The sequence below is a fragment of the Euleptes europaea genome, chromosome 9, assembly GCF_029931775.1.
Source record: "Euleptes europaea isolate rEulEur1 chromosome 9, rEulEur1.hap1, whole genome shotgun sequence".
NCBI classification, from domain to species: domain Eukaryota; kingdom Metazoa; phylum Chordata; class Lepidosauria; order Squamata; family Sphaerodactylidae; genus Euleptes; species Euleptes europaea.
In genome coordinates this window covers 23,140,942-23,154,792 of record NC_079320.1, presented here as the reverse complement: position 1 = coordinate 23,154,792, position 13,851 = coordinate 23,140,942, and the positions used below count along the sequence as shown (strand labels likewise).

Below are 13,851 nucleotides of genomic sequence, written 5' to 3'. Positions count from 1 at the left end.
AGATGGGAGACAGGGAAGTCCCACCCTGCCGATGGAAATCCCTCCTGTCAGCTGAGATTACCAGTGGATCCAAGTCAATGTATTTGGTCTCCTATTCTGAACTAGGAAAAGAGCCAATATGAGATGAACTGACTCAATAAAGGAAGTCCTTCGGTTTGCAAGACCTGAGCAAGGCTGTTAAAAATAGGACATTTTGGAGGTCATTAATTCACAGGATCGCCATTAGCAGAAGTGACTTGATGGCGCATAACACACACATGCTGACCTATGGTATGTCATGACCCCATGGCTCTATTTTCACATACCGAGTATCCTCTTCCAGCATAGAACTGTTCGAAATTATTCAATCCACTAATGATAATAAGTACTTCCAGACAAAAGAGTTTTCCCATGCAGGAGTTCTCAGAATAACCACACACAGAACTTCAATACATTTTACTAAAACACTTACTTCATCCTAGCCAAGGCAAAGTTTTGCTGAACACATTAGAGGCACACTGTCAGTCTGACTCAGAGGATTTTGAAATATCATTTTTAGACACTCCCATAGCCTGCTTGCTTGCTTGCCTGCCAGTTAATAAATTTAGTTTTGCTGCAAAGACACCATTCTTTCTCTGTTTACTTGTGTGGAGAGTGAAAATCCATACAGATGGGTATTCATGGCTGTTAGTTAGAATGGATACTAGTCATGCTGCATACCTATTCTCTCCAGGATCAGAGGAGCATGCCTATGATATTAGGTGCGGTGGAACACAGGCAGGATGGTGCTGCTGCAGTCGTCTTGTTAATGGCTTCCTAGAGGCACCTGGTTGGCCACTGTGTGAACAGACTGCTGGACTTGATGGGCCTTGGTCTGATCCAGCAGGGCCTTTCTTATGTCCTTATGTTAAAACAAAGAGTATCCAGGCCATGCTAGTTAATCAGGAACAATCCTTGATCCTTCATATTCTGTGGGGTTCACAGAGATCTCGTCATTCATCAAAGTGAAGTACTCAGCAACAGGAAGATGTATTGCTGTGGGGAGGTGAGGGGTGTGTGTGCAAGAGGAACACGGCATGCAAAATACTTCTCTTTCCTACTTGCAAAATGTGAAGCAAGAACAGGCATTAACAAGCCATCAAGTTGCCTTGAGGAACTTCCCCATATTTCTCTGCCAACCTCTCCTAATAGGTGTTGCCATGGAAGGATTTATATAAAACAAAAGTGTTGGGTGGGTGGGTGGAATCCTTCAGATGAAAATAGAGACTTAGGAAAACAACCGTAGTAAAAGATAAAAACCAAGAAAGAACAAGTATCGGTAAAGGAAACAGTAAACAAACACATATCCTTTACACTTTTTTTTGACATTATGTATTATATTCTCCGAGAGACCCAATTCCAAGTTTACTGAAATAAACTTGGTTTATTCAGCAACATCAGTTCTGGGGACATATGCAGTTGGATCCAGTGGAAGAGCTCATAGGAGGAGATGGTGTAGTGCAGATAGGGTTGCCAACCTCCAGGTACTAGCTGGAGATCTCCTGCTGTTACAACTTCTAACCAGCTGATAGAGATCAGTTCACCTGGAGAAAATGGCTGCTTTGGCAATTGGACTTTATGACATTGAAATCCCTCCCCTCCACAAACCCCGCCCTCCTCAGGGTCCGCCCCAAAAACCTCCCGCCGTGGCGAAGAGGGACCTGGCAACCCTGAGTGCAGAGGTGTCAAACGTATGGCCCATAGGCCGGATCCGGGCCCTTGAGAGCTGTTATCTGGCCTGCAAGCCAGCCGAGGCAGCCACCCCCCTTGATCTGGGCTGGTGAGGCATGGCCCAGCCTGACCAAATGACATTTATGTCATATCCAGCCCTCGTTACAATTGAGTTCTACACCCCTGGTTTAGTGGCTCTTTGCCCACCTTCTGCTAGCAGCCTGAAAACTCTCTCTGAGGTTCTGGAGAAAAACAAAATGCACCACACAATAGGGCACTGAAGAGATAGGTGGAAAGGGAGGCTGGAGCCTTCAAAGCCCTGCTGTGTGCATGCTCTGAGAGATCACAACGTGCGCACAGGAGGGCTAGGAGGAAGGCTCCAGCCTCCCTTTCCACACTGTAAGCCAGATTGGGACTGATCAGGCTTGCAGCGTGAAACTGGAGGCTTGAGTGTTCCCAGGAGCACGTGGGGGGGGAGGGGAAATATCGCTCCCCCCTTTCTGCTTCTGCTCGCCGATCATCAGCTGGTCAGCAGGCAGCCGGGTTGATTGGCGGGCAGTTGCCCGCCGCAACCCTACAGATGATGTTTTACACCCTCCTTACAACAGATAATGTTCTTTCAGTCGGCCATTCTCACATTTATTTGGCAGCCACATTTCTGCTACCCTCACCAGCGTGCACAGTTCCAAAACCCTGAGATCATTCTTGCTGGCGGCTTGTCACACAAAGACAACGAGCAATGAATTGTCACTTGCTTGGCAAATTTTCACCTTCTGCTCTTGAAACAATTAGGTACTTGTCCAACTGAGTCATTGTTTATAAAGCTTAGGATCTTAAACGCAATCAAAATCCCAAAACAGATAGAAAACAGAAAAGAAATACTGTACTTACTTTAACTTGTGGATATGATTTTTTGTTCTTTTCACTAGAAGCTCCAGGAAGTCCACCATGTGATGGGCCTTCACAAACATATCGGAAACGAAATCCCCTCTGCAGAAATTAGTTTACAGGGTTTGAATAAATGAACTTTCAACAGAATATCGCGTTATTTCATCAAATAAATAAGGAGAATTTTTCTTCCCTCTTCATGTATGTCATCTCATCCCAACATCGTACTTTAATTCCGCCATTATTTTCAGTATTATATGGCTATTATTAAAGAGTAGGAAAATACACAGCAAGGTGAAATGCATTTTATTAGTGTGTTGCAGGCTCGTTATTTTCATTAATTCTAAGGAAGCAATTAACTTATTTGGGGGAGGGAAACCTAGCCTGGAATTTCCCATACGTATTTGGGAAGTTAATTCAGTATGCTATAGAAATTATGCCTGCATTTCCATAAAAGTATCTTGTCCCAGAGGTACCATAAAATATTGTTAGCAAACCTGAAACACCAACCAGAATACTTTTATAGAATTTTATTTTACTGCAAGCCATTTGGAACAAAGACACAACCCTTTGATCTCAAAAAATGAGAATGAAAACAAGCAAGGCAGTACCTTTTAATTAGTCCATCTTAACATTAGTAAATAAATATTTACACAAGTACACATTATTTTAATACTGAATTAATGTAGAAAGGAATTAAGGTATTAATGTTTTATACAACTCTTAGCTCACCGCAGCATTGAATCCTTAATGGTTCTGTTTTTACAGTCATATGCCCATCAAACAGGTAAAAGCGACTACACTTCCAACTAGGGTTCCCAACTGCCCGCTCATGGCGGGCAATCTACCGCCCATTGTTTCTATTGCCCGCCCACTCTCAGCTGTGGGCATGCGGAAGCAGGCGGGGGAAGGGAGGGGGAGCCATCGGAGTCATCTATGGGATGACTTCAGAAGCCTAACTGGGGCGGTGGAGAAAAAAGCAGCCCCAGACAACCACTGCAACGAGGGAAGGAACGAAAACAAAACAGGCTGCAAACTGCGCCCCGTCCTCCTGTCTCGCATGAAACAGCTGATTGGGAAAAACAACTGATCAGCAGTGAGGCTCTGGGAGGAGTAGGGAGGGTAGTTGGAGGGGAGGAAACAAGGCGACTTACCTTATTCCCTCTCTCCAGCTACCCTCCCCGCTCCTCCCAGAGCCTCGCAGCTGATCAGTTGTTTTTCCCAATCAGCTGTTTTGTGCGAGGCAAGAGGACGGGACGCAGTTTGCAGCCTGTTTTGTTTTTGTTGCTTCCCTCATTGCGGTGGTCGTCTGGGGCTGCTTTTTTCCTCCACCACATAATTTGGAGCTGCCCCCACAAACCGGAGGTGACGTCATCACGTAGATGATGCTGATCTCCATCCCCCAACTCCGCCTCCCTAAACCTCCCACTGGTTGCAAGGAGGGACCTGGCAACCCTACTTCCAACATGTGGGGTAGGCTTGGAATATATCTGAGGCAACAAATCAAAGGTTTTGGAATTTTCTAACTGGAAACAACTTGAATTATATTGCATCCAATCCTGGATAGGGTTGCCAGACTCCCACCAGGGGCGGGGGATCCCCTGCTTTGGGCCGCCTTCCCCAGCACCATCCAGCAAGCTGGGGGTCTTATCAGGCTTAAAATGAGACCTAGGCCTCAACATAATCTGCATGTCATTTCCAGAAGACAAATGAAGGTTCAAGGAATGAAGAACTTAATGGCTGCTTTTATTTATGTTCCCCAAACCTCGACAGTTTCATAAAGTAGAAAGGTTTCCTAACTGCTATACGTCTATTTTCTGCTGGACACAGATTGTCATGCTTATTTATGTCATGTAGACCCCCTCCTTTTACTCCAATGGGGTCCAAAGCAGCCTACATCAATCTCTCCTCCATTTTAGCTTTATAACAACTCTGTGAGGTAGATTGGGCGTCTAAATGGCCCAAAGTCACCCAGCAAGTTTCTATGGCAGACTGGGGATTCGAACCTGGGTCCCCCCAATGTTAGTCTGACACTCAAACCACTACACCAAATTAGTTCTCTAAAATCAGACCCTCAGACCTGTCCAAGAGAGTCTTTTGAAGAGTACCAATAGACGTATGTCTCATACATTGGTCATTACTTATGTATCACATGTCATTATATGGATTTATTTTTATTTTATTTACAAAATGCATAAGCTGCTTTCCAGCAATTCCAGACAGATGTAGATAGTCAAACAACAGAAACAAAAAATACAAAACAAATACTTAAGGCAAGATCACATATGCAAGATTTATTTGTTTCAGGTATGCCTATTGGAAAACAGAAACAAAAAATACAAAACAAATACTTAAGGCAAGATCACATATGCAAGATTTATTTGTTTCAGGTATGCCTATTGGAAAACAGCATCCCAACACGTATCCATACTTACATGCACATCTGTATGATTTTGGCATGTGACTATGTATATTCTGAAACTGGGTTCTGTATTTCCCATTTGGGTGTTAGCCACCACAAGTGCCTAATTTGAGTCATTCTAGTTAGATGCGCATTTTATAATTTTTCCTTCCATGGAAGTGTCTTCTGTAGGTATGCAAGTTTATGTTCTCTCAGTCTAATGTATCTCTCAAGGTTGTTAAGCTGAAAAAACGAGTCAAGGGCATTGTGTATCCTGCCTGAATATCCAAGTTGCAAGTTTCCAACATCCATGTCCAATCCTTTATCAACCCACATCTATCCATGCTACAGCTCTCAAAATGAGTCATCAGCTTCAAAGCCTTGCGCCAATTATCCTGTTCAAATTGTTTCCCATTTCTGGCTCTTACTCAGAATATGTAACAAATTCTTCAGTGTTTCAGTGTATTTCTACCTGCAGTCATGAAACAGGACCCAGAGTTTCATGACTCCAGGTAGAAATAAGGCAACCCTTGACATTAAATTTCAGGCCAAGGCTACAGTACAGGACATAGACTGAGTTTACATGGGTTAGTTAAAGCAAGTTTTCAGTCCCCTTACTACATGTTGATGTGCCCATGTTAAAAACAGTTAGCAGTGTTAAAATGTGCTTATGGAGGGTTTTTATTATTTTATTTTATTTATTAATTATTTTATTAATCAAATAATGCAGGAAGTTTGACTTACAACAGTGCTTTCCAATGCATATGTGATCCTAGATGGATAGTGTAACTGTTCCCTCCATGTCATATGGAAACCTCTTTTTAAAAAGCGTATTCACCCTCTCTGCAGTATCTTTTCTTCTCTGTAGGGTCAGGGACGGTGTCCTGACCTGAATGGCCCAATCTAGTCTGATCTCGCCAGATCTCAGAAGCTAAGAATAGTCAGTCCTGGTTAGTAGTTGGATGGGAAACACCAAGAAGTTCAGTGTTGCGACGCAGAAGCAGGTAATGACAAACCACCTCTGTTTATCTCTTGTTGTGAAAACCCTGTGGGGTAGCCATAAGTTGACTGTGTCTTTATGGTGTTTTCCAACACCACCAGCATCAGGATAGTCTCAACACAAAACATCCCACACTTTGATAAAAGTGACATTAATTAATTGCTCATAATGAGACATGATTGATATGAATTAAGATTATGACGTGTTACTCAGAATCAATGCATGCGGCATTAATTCAGATCTTGATATTCTAATTTAAAAGCCCTTAATTGCTACTAAAACACAAAAGAGTTCTCTTACCTGTTTAGGTTGCTCAACAATTTGAAGGTATGGCCCATCAGCTAGTTTAAGAAAAGAAAAGGAGAACTTAGGAATGTCATTGTTTGTAAGAACAATGCATTTATGAATCCACAGTTTTGTACAAGATGGCCTAAGAAGAAAATGAGGACAGACAAATACCATGTGCACTGATGCCCCATCAGCACCAACAACAGCAAATCTTTTACAGACCCCTGAAATCTTCCTTCAACCCACTTCCTTCAACTTCTTCCCTCCTCCAATCTTCAGAGAAACTGGTTGACTGTTAGGATTTGGTTTCTGAGGGAGGTTTGTTTGTTTGTTTTTAAAATTCAGTATTTTAAAACTGTGTTTTATCAATTTATTCTCCTTTCCCCACCTGTATGTCTTTTCTTGACTTTGTTTATTTTGAGATTTTAGCTTTTAAAGTGAAAGATTCTTGTTAATAGAATCTGTTTAATTTTATGAATATTCTCAGTTGCTTTGTGGAATCTGGGTTAAAAATCTAACAAACAGGGCAGTTGTAAGGAAAACTGTGACAGTGTGAAGTGTTATGAACACTGAAATAGGGACCTGGCAACCCTAATTCTGGATAACATACTCTAGTTTTTCACTAAGACATTATTTTCCCCCAGGCGTCACGGCAAGATTTTTATGTATTGCTTTGTAATATTTTCAGTATAATCCTAAACAGAGTTACATCATCCCAAATCCACTGAAGTTAAGGGATATAGAAGGGTGTAACTCCTGTTTAGGATTACACCATTTTTTTTTGTACTACTGTTTTAAGGGAAAGCAGCACTTGGTCCAGGATCCAAAGGGCCAGATAGGGTCTCCAACATCTGTACAACACGGGTCATACACCCTTTTCCAAAGCTGCCTCCTATCTTCCCCCAAAAGCCGTTCCATGAAAGTCAATGGACCTTTCAGAGTGGCTTTTTATGAGGGACCATCCGCAGAAGGGAAAAACTGGGAATATTCCCATGATGGAAGTGTTTTGTGAGTGCATACAGTTCTCACTGGATCCCAGTCATGTATGTGTGTGTCAAGTGCTGTCAAGTCACAGCTGACTTATGGTGACCCCACAGGGTTTTCAAGGCAAGAGATGAACAGAGGTGGTTTGTCATTGCCTGCCTCTGAGGAGAAACCCTGGTATTCCTTGGTGGTCTCCCATCCAAATGCTAACCAAAGCCAACCCTGCATAGCTTCTGAGATCTGATGAGACTGGGCTAGCCTGAGCCATCCAGGTCAGGGAAACCTCAGTCATAGTAAATAAATACAACAAAGCATCCAACTTTCACAAAGTGTTTTAGAATGGCTTTATACATTAAGAACAAGCAATGTGGAGAAGCAGCGGAGACTTGTACTTCCTGCCTACCATACAAAATGTGAGTCATAGTATGTGTTGAGTTAACATGTCTCATTTCAGTGGAGCAGATACACAAGTCCCCACTTCTGCACATTACAGAAGAAATTCTGCAATTAGGAGCACGTCACTCATGCTTCCCCTCTCTTCTCTTATCCGTGATGTGCAAAGCCAATCTAGGTCATCAATGATGTTTCACTTTGGTTTACATTAAACAAAAATCTATTTTAAACTCATTTATAGGGCTAAACTAATGTAAGTGGTTAACCTTTAACATTTCAATTTAAGTTTTCCTATAACCGGGCATTTACTGCCAAAAAGTCCCCAAACTTCTAAAACATTTCACATCCATAAAAAAAAAGAACTATCAACATCACATTAAACCTTCTTACATTTACTGATCCTTGGCAACAGAATTGTATTGTCAAAAGACTGTGCCAGTTTGCATTTTCCAACTTAATATGCCAAGTGGTCTTTTGCTTTAAGAGCTAGTTACACTGGATTTTTGACAAACACAAACTGTGGGTTTTTTTCACTCCCTTCAGCTAACCTTCTTCTAGCCCAAAAAGCCTACCTGCGACAGATGAGGAACATCTTCTGGAGTTAGTTCATAGTTGAGTGAGTGGTAAGATTAAGCACACTGGGTTTGATCCAGCTGACGAGTTCACGGAAAGAGCTGGAGAAGCAGGTCTTTCCCTTTCTTCTCCAAGCACCATGCCGTTTGTCCTGAAAATCCTCATTAAGGATTGAGATAACCTCATAAGCAAAACATGCCCCAGAGTGGGGCACTGCAGTTAATCAGATAAAAGCATCTCTTTTTCCCTCTTCCAGGTTGGACCAGTGACGAAGCGGGAAGGAGGCATCGTCACATGATCGCCCCTTATTGTTGCAGTATTCCATCCCATGGTACATTTTGAGGCTCTTCCAGTCCTCAGAAAGAGGTTTCAGGACAAATAGCAGGTTGCTGGGGAAGATAAAGGTGAAGAAAAATCTACTTTGCCAACTCTTTCCATGAACATTTCCCACAGGACCCAACCCATTGCTTTTAACTCTACTGCAAGATTATGTAAGAAGTTGCCCTTGCTGAAATTTCCCTTCTATACATCTGCTTAATAGCCAAGGAGTTCCTTTCTGTATCGAGAGTGACAACCATACAGCTAGCTCAAATACTAAGCAAAATAAGATCAGTGTATGTGTGATATAGTTAAGCAGAAAAACTGCCAGTGTTTATACATGTTGTATTTTCATATATTGTGCAATCAGTTCTTAAATCTCCCCAAGGAGGGAAACTTTCAGAAATGAGAGGAACAAGAACGCTTACTCATAGATGTATTCCCTCTCCCCTCATGTGACTTGGGAAACTGGCCACCAGAGTCCCAACAGAATTCACAAATGTGATTTATTTGGAATTGACATTTGCCCGTTTATGTGACAATGAGAAAAAGAAGCTTTTGTGATTTGACATCTGACAGGAAATACCCAGTTCATGAATATAGAAACAGATTGAAATGATACAGGAAACCAACTTTACCGTAGACCACATTAATAAGAAGCATAGAATTGTCACAGCAACTCTAGAAGGGAAATACTGTCCAAGGTAGGTATATGGCAAAGCCTAGAATCTTCTCTTTGCCTTCCTCTTGGGCAGGCAGCCATCATTTTTGTACAACGGACAATATATAATAAATGTCTGGTGTTACCCAGTGGTTAGAGAGAGAATCTTGGATCCAGGAAGATCTGGATTCATATCCTACTCTGCTATGGACTCAGTAGAATCACTCTGTTCCGCTACCTCCAACGCCAGCAGAACAGCCTCTCGGCACTGGGGAAAGGTCCTCCACGTGGGAGGAATACACCAACGCTACCTGACCAGAGTGATGGGATTAAAGCTGTTATCTCTTAGCATGTTTCCCAGTCATAAAATGTGAATTACAGCCACTTTGTGGTGCTGACTCTCACCACAAACATAGTAATGTATTTTGCTAAATTAAAATGCTGTATCTGTAATGTGCACTAGGAGCAACAGATCAACAGGGCCTTGGTAGTGCTTTTCATACTACCAAGCATGCTAAAATAACATCCTAAAAGTATTTGAAGAACTTTATACTGAAGAATCCTTTGTTAGACTAGAACATAATGCATTACCGAAGACACCTGCAAGCTGTTCTGTTTGTTATAACTTTTGGTCCACTCCTAAACACACAGAATGTGTTTAAAAGATAAAAGAAAGGAGACAATTTAAAACAGAATCATGTGCCAAGTTACTCTACTCTAAGCCCATTTAATTCAATGGGCAGACTGGAGTCACTCTTCATAGGATTGCACTGTTAAGAATCCATGGGGGTACTGTATACTGGGACTACATACCACTACAGACTTCAATATTTATCACTGTTCCATACACACACACACACACACACACAAACACCCTTCAAACTCTTATACGGCTAATTAAGGTTCAGAATCAAATATTTTAAACCATTCCTTGATTTATCTTTTAAATGCACAGCAAACTTATAACCACAATTCATAACTGATTTAGAAAAAAACAACAGGTCTTTACCAAATACAAAACAATTTCAAACAACCAGCAACATTTAATATTCTCCACTAAACAACAATAACTCTTACCTGTACGAATCGGTAGATCAGACGTAATTATGCCAGCATTATTCATCAGCACATTCATCCCAATGTATGGGTCCATTCCAAACATCTGCATTAATAACATTGCCAATTCTTAACAAATCAGTTTATTTCAGAGTCCTGAAAAGTTCAACATCTAGTGGGCAATATTCAAGCTCTATGACCATATTAACTAAGGCTGATTACCACGGAGCCTCTCACAGCACCATCCTATGCATTGATGTGCCATCCTATGCAGTGATCCTATACCCTTCTTAAGTCTTTTGAGGTCAATGTGCTTCAAAGGGTGGCAAGGTAACATTGCTTAATAAATATTAACTGTACAAAAGGTTTCCCCTGCCTCTTGCCTAATAGTGTCCTGCATAGCTACCAATGACAGCTTATCAGTTCCAACACTCACCTCTTCATAACACGTGGATCAAATTTACTGAACAGGCAAAAACACGTGCCAACAGGCTACCAGTAAATGTGTACTTATCTAGACAATGCCCAAAGGCTGTACCCATCAAGTTAGAATATTTTATGGCACCCAGCCCTGGGAGGGGAAAGAGCTCCACCTTTTTACTACCTACTATAGCCATCAAGAAGAATAAGAAGAGTTGGTTTTTATGTGCCGACTTTCTCTACCACTTAAGGAAGAATCAAACTGGCTTACAATCACCTTACCTTCCCCTCCCCGCATCAAGAGCTACTTGTTTACAGAAGGGGCTCCGATTTTTAATCATTTATTAAAATACTACTTCCTAGTACATCTGTGCATAAGCTCACAGACATCAGTGGCATTAAGCATCAAGATTGCCATCTACGACAGGAGAAAAGCCCTGCTACTAGATAGTCTCTGTTCAATCTCATGAGGGTTTGCCTAGATATAGACCCCAGTAAATTACTTACAGGTCATACACCAGCCCAGCCATGGTATCAAGGGGGAGGAGGAATCAACACAAACTTTGCCTGTGCTTTATATGCTTCCTGTGGGTGGACATATTTGGAAAATTTGCCTTTCACTAATTTGATCAAGGCACAACACAGGAAGCTCAGTAAAGTGTCAAAAAGTTGCAACTCCCACTCATTAATGAGCAAATGAAGCAACGTCTAACCATAACCATGACTCAAACAGGATACCACTATGATACAAATGCAACACCAACCAAACCTTTTTTTTTACAGGCCTGTCTTTTAAAAAGCTTAGTTTGCTTTAAAAAAAAGAAAAGAAAGATGTGGGCATAGATAGGAGGTGGCCCAAATCCAATCCACATGTTTTAGCAACTTCTCCCAGAGACTTGTAGATGTTTATAAACTAACTCAGTGTGTCATAAAGATTCCTTATTGGAAAAAAGCATAAAATGATTTCAGGTTTTTTAAAAAAATGCTAAAGGGAAATTTTAAACTAGAAACTTGTTTAGCAATAACTGAAAAAAACATGGCATTTACAGGAATAGTTATTGAATCTCTGTCAAACAGAGATTCAACAGATGGAATTAGCGATTAATAAACTCTCACACATATAGCACATGAAGCTTTTTATATAATGAACACATGAAGGTGCCTCACACTGAGTCAGACCATTGATCTAAGGTCAGTATTGTCTATTTGTACATTTGCTCTCCAGAGTCTCAGGTAGAGATCTTTCCCATCACCCACTACCTGTTCCTTTGAATGGGAAATGCCAGGGATTGATCCTGGGGCCTTCTGCAAGGAAAGCAGATTCTCTACCACTAATCCACAGCGTAGGGTTGCTAACCTCCAGGTACTAGCTGGAGATCTCCTGCTATTACAGCTGATCTCCAGCTGTACAGCTGATGCAACTCATTTTCCCTCCCACTATAGGTTCATTTACCATGTCTTTTGGTTGAACAAGACATTGCATTACTGTTTGTTTTGCCTATTCTTTGAGGGTCACAGAATATTCTAACATTCCTGGTTTTGTAAATAGCTGCTATAACTACCCATGATCCTTACACAAATTTTGACATTTACAATACAGATACTCACCTGATGATCCCCCAGGACGTATGCATTCTCATCTGCCATTCTCACAGCTGAAATTATTAACCAGATATTTTAAGTCAATGCAATTGTTATAACAGCATCAACAGCAAAACAACTTTCAATGGAGGGGGGGAATCAAAGTTATCATCATTATCCTATGAAAGCTAGGCGGGAAAGTCATACAACTATATAAGAAATGCTGCAGTTATATATGAAGCGTGTAAAAAGGCAGGGAGTAATCATGTACTGATATAAAGTATGAATTTGGTCTTTTACATTTTTTGGATAGTGGAGAACAGGAATGCATTTATTTAGGAAATTTCTAGGCTACCTCATCCTGTTCGAGGAAGTTTACAATTAAAATAATACATTATCAATATTAAAACAAGCCATGAAAACAAGGGCATAAATCGCATTAAACTACCCATAAAACAGACCTCAGATCAGAAGCAGGCTATTTAAAAAGCCATTAAGATAAAAACCATAATTAAAAGCCTGGATAAAAAGATATGTTTTGGCCTGGCACCTAAGTGATAGTAACGAGGTGACACCACAGAAAATGCCCTGTATCTAGTTGAAACATTTCTAAATGAACCTATTAGCAGGTGATTTGTGTAGCCATTATGGCATTAGAACTAGGGTTGCCAACCTCCAAGTACTAGCTGGAGATCTCCTGCTGTTACAACTGATCTCCAGCCGATAGAGATCAGTTCACCTGGAGAAAATGGCTGCTTTGCCATTTGGACATTACAGCATTGAAGCCCCACCCCTCCCCAAACCCCACCCTCCTCAGGCTCCACCCCAAAAATCTCCAGGTATTTCCCAGCCTGGAGCTGGCAACTCTAATTAGAACACAGTCTTTATGGCAATGGTTAAAATCATGCTGAAGCAGCTACCCAACTGCTTTACAATATGTACATTTTATTTTTAAAATGTATTTTTCCTCCGGCTATTAATATAAAGTAAACACTCAAAATAATGAACAGTCAATAAAAAAATGGCAAGTAAGTACACAGTTGTGGTTTTCCCCTCCAACTACTGTGGCTCAGTCTATCCTACATGAAAAAAAGGGAAGGATAAGGTGTCTTAACAATTGTAAATGACTCCACGATGGGCATTGAGCCTCAATGAATTGTTTTATTCAAGTGGACGATCAGGATCTGGGAGAGGTGAGCTTCCAGCCTAGCTGGCGGGAGGGTGCACGTGGGGTTTTTTGTGTGAGAAAAGAAGCACAGTACTAGCTGCTGAAAGGACATAGAAAGACAACGACACCCACTGCTGGAGTTGACTGGAGCACCTGGGGTAGGTTTGCCAGGAGATGGGAAGCATGGACATGGGGGTTGCTAGCAGTGCAAGCAGGGAAAACTGGAAGTGACGTCACATGACTCTAGAAAAAAACAGCGTTTCCAGTGATTCCTAGAACAACGAGACATCACTTCTGAGTTTCCCCTGGAAATAGAGTTGACAACTTTCAGGTACTAGCTGGAGATCTCCTGCTATTACAACTGATCTCCAGCCGATAGAGATCAGTTCACCTGGAGAAAATGGCCGCTTTGGCAATTGGACTCTATGGCA

General features: G+C 41.5%; 1 protein-coding gene across 1 annotated transcript in view; it reads right to left on the bottom strand.

Moving 5' to 3' along the window:
• Nucleotides 1-12,318, bottom strand: part of NFKB1 (nuclear factor kappa B subunit 1) — a 59,563-nt gene extending 47,245 nt beyond the window's left edge. The window contains exons 1-4 of the mRNA XM_056855825.1: nt 12,280-12,318; nt 10,273-10,357; nt 6,279-6,319; nt 2,581-2,679 (exon numbers count right to left, since the gene is read on the bottom strand). Coding sequence (XP_056711803.1) covers nt 2,581-2,679; nt 6,279-6,319; nt 10,273-10,357; nt 12,280-12,318 — 264 coding nt within the window. The remainder of the gene's footprint in view (nt 1-2,580; nt 2,680-6,278; nt 6,320-10,272; nt 10,358-12,279) is intronic.
• Between the last annotated feature and the right edge of the window lie 1,533 nt (nt 12,319-13,851).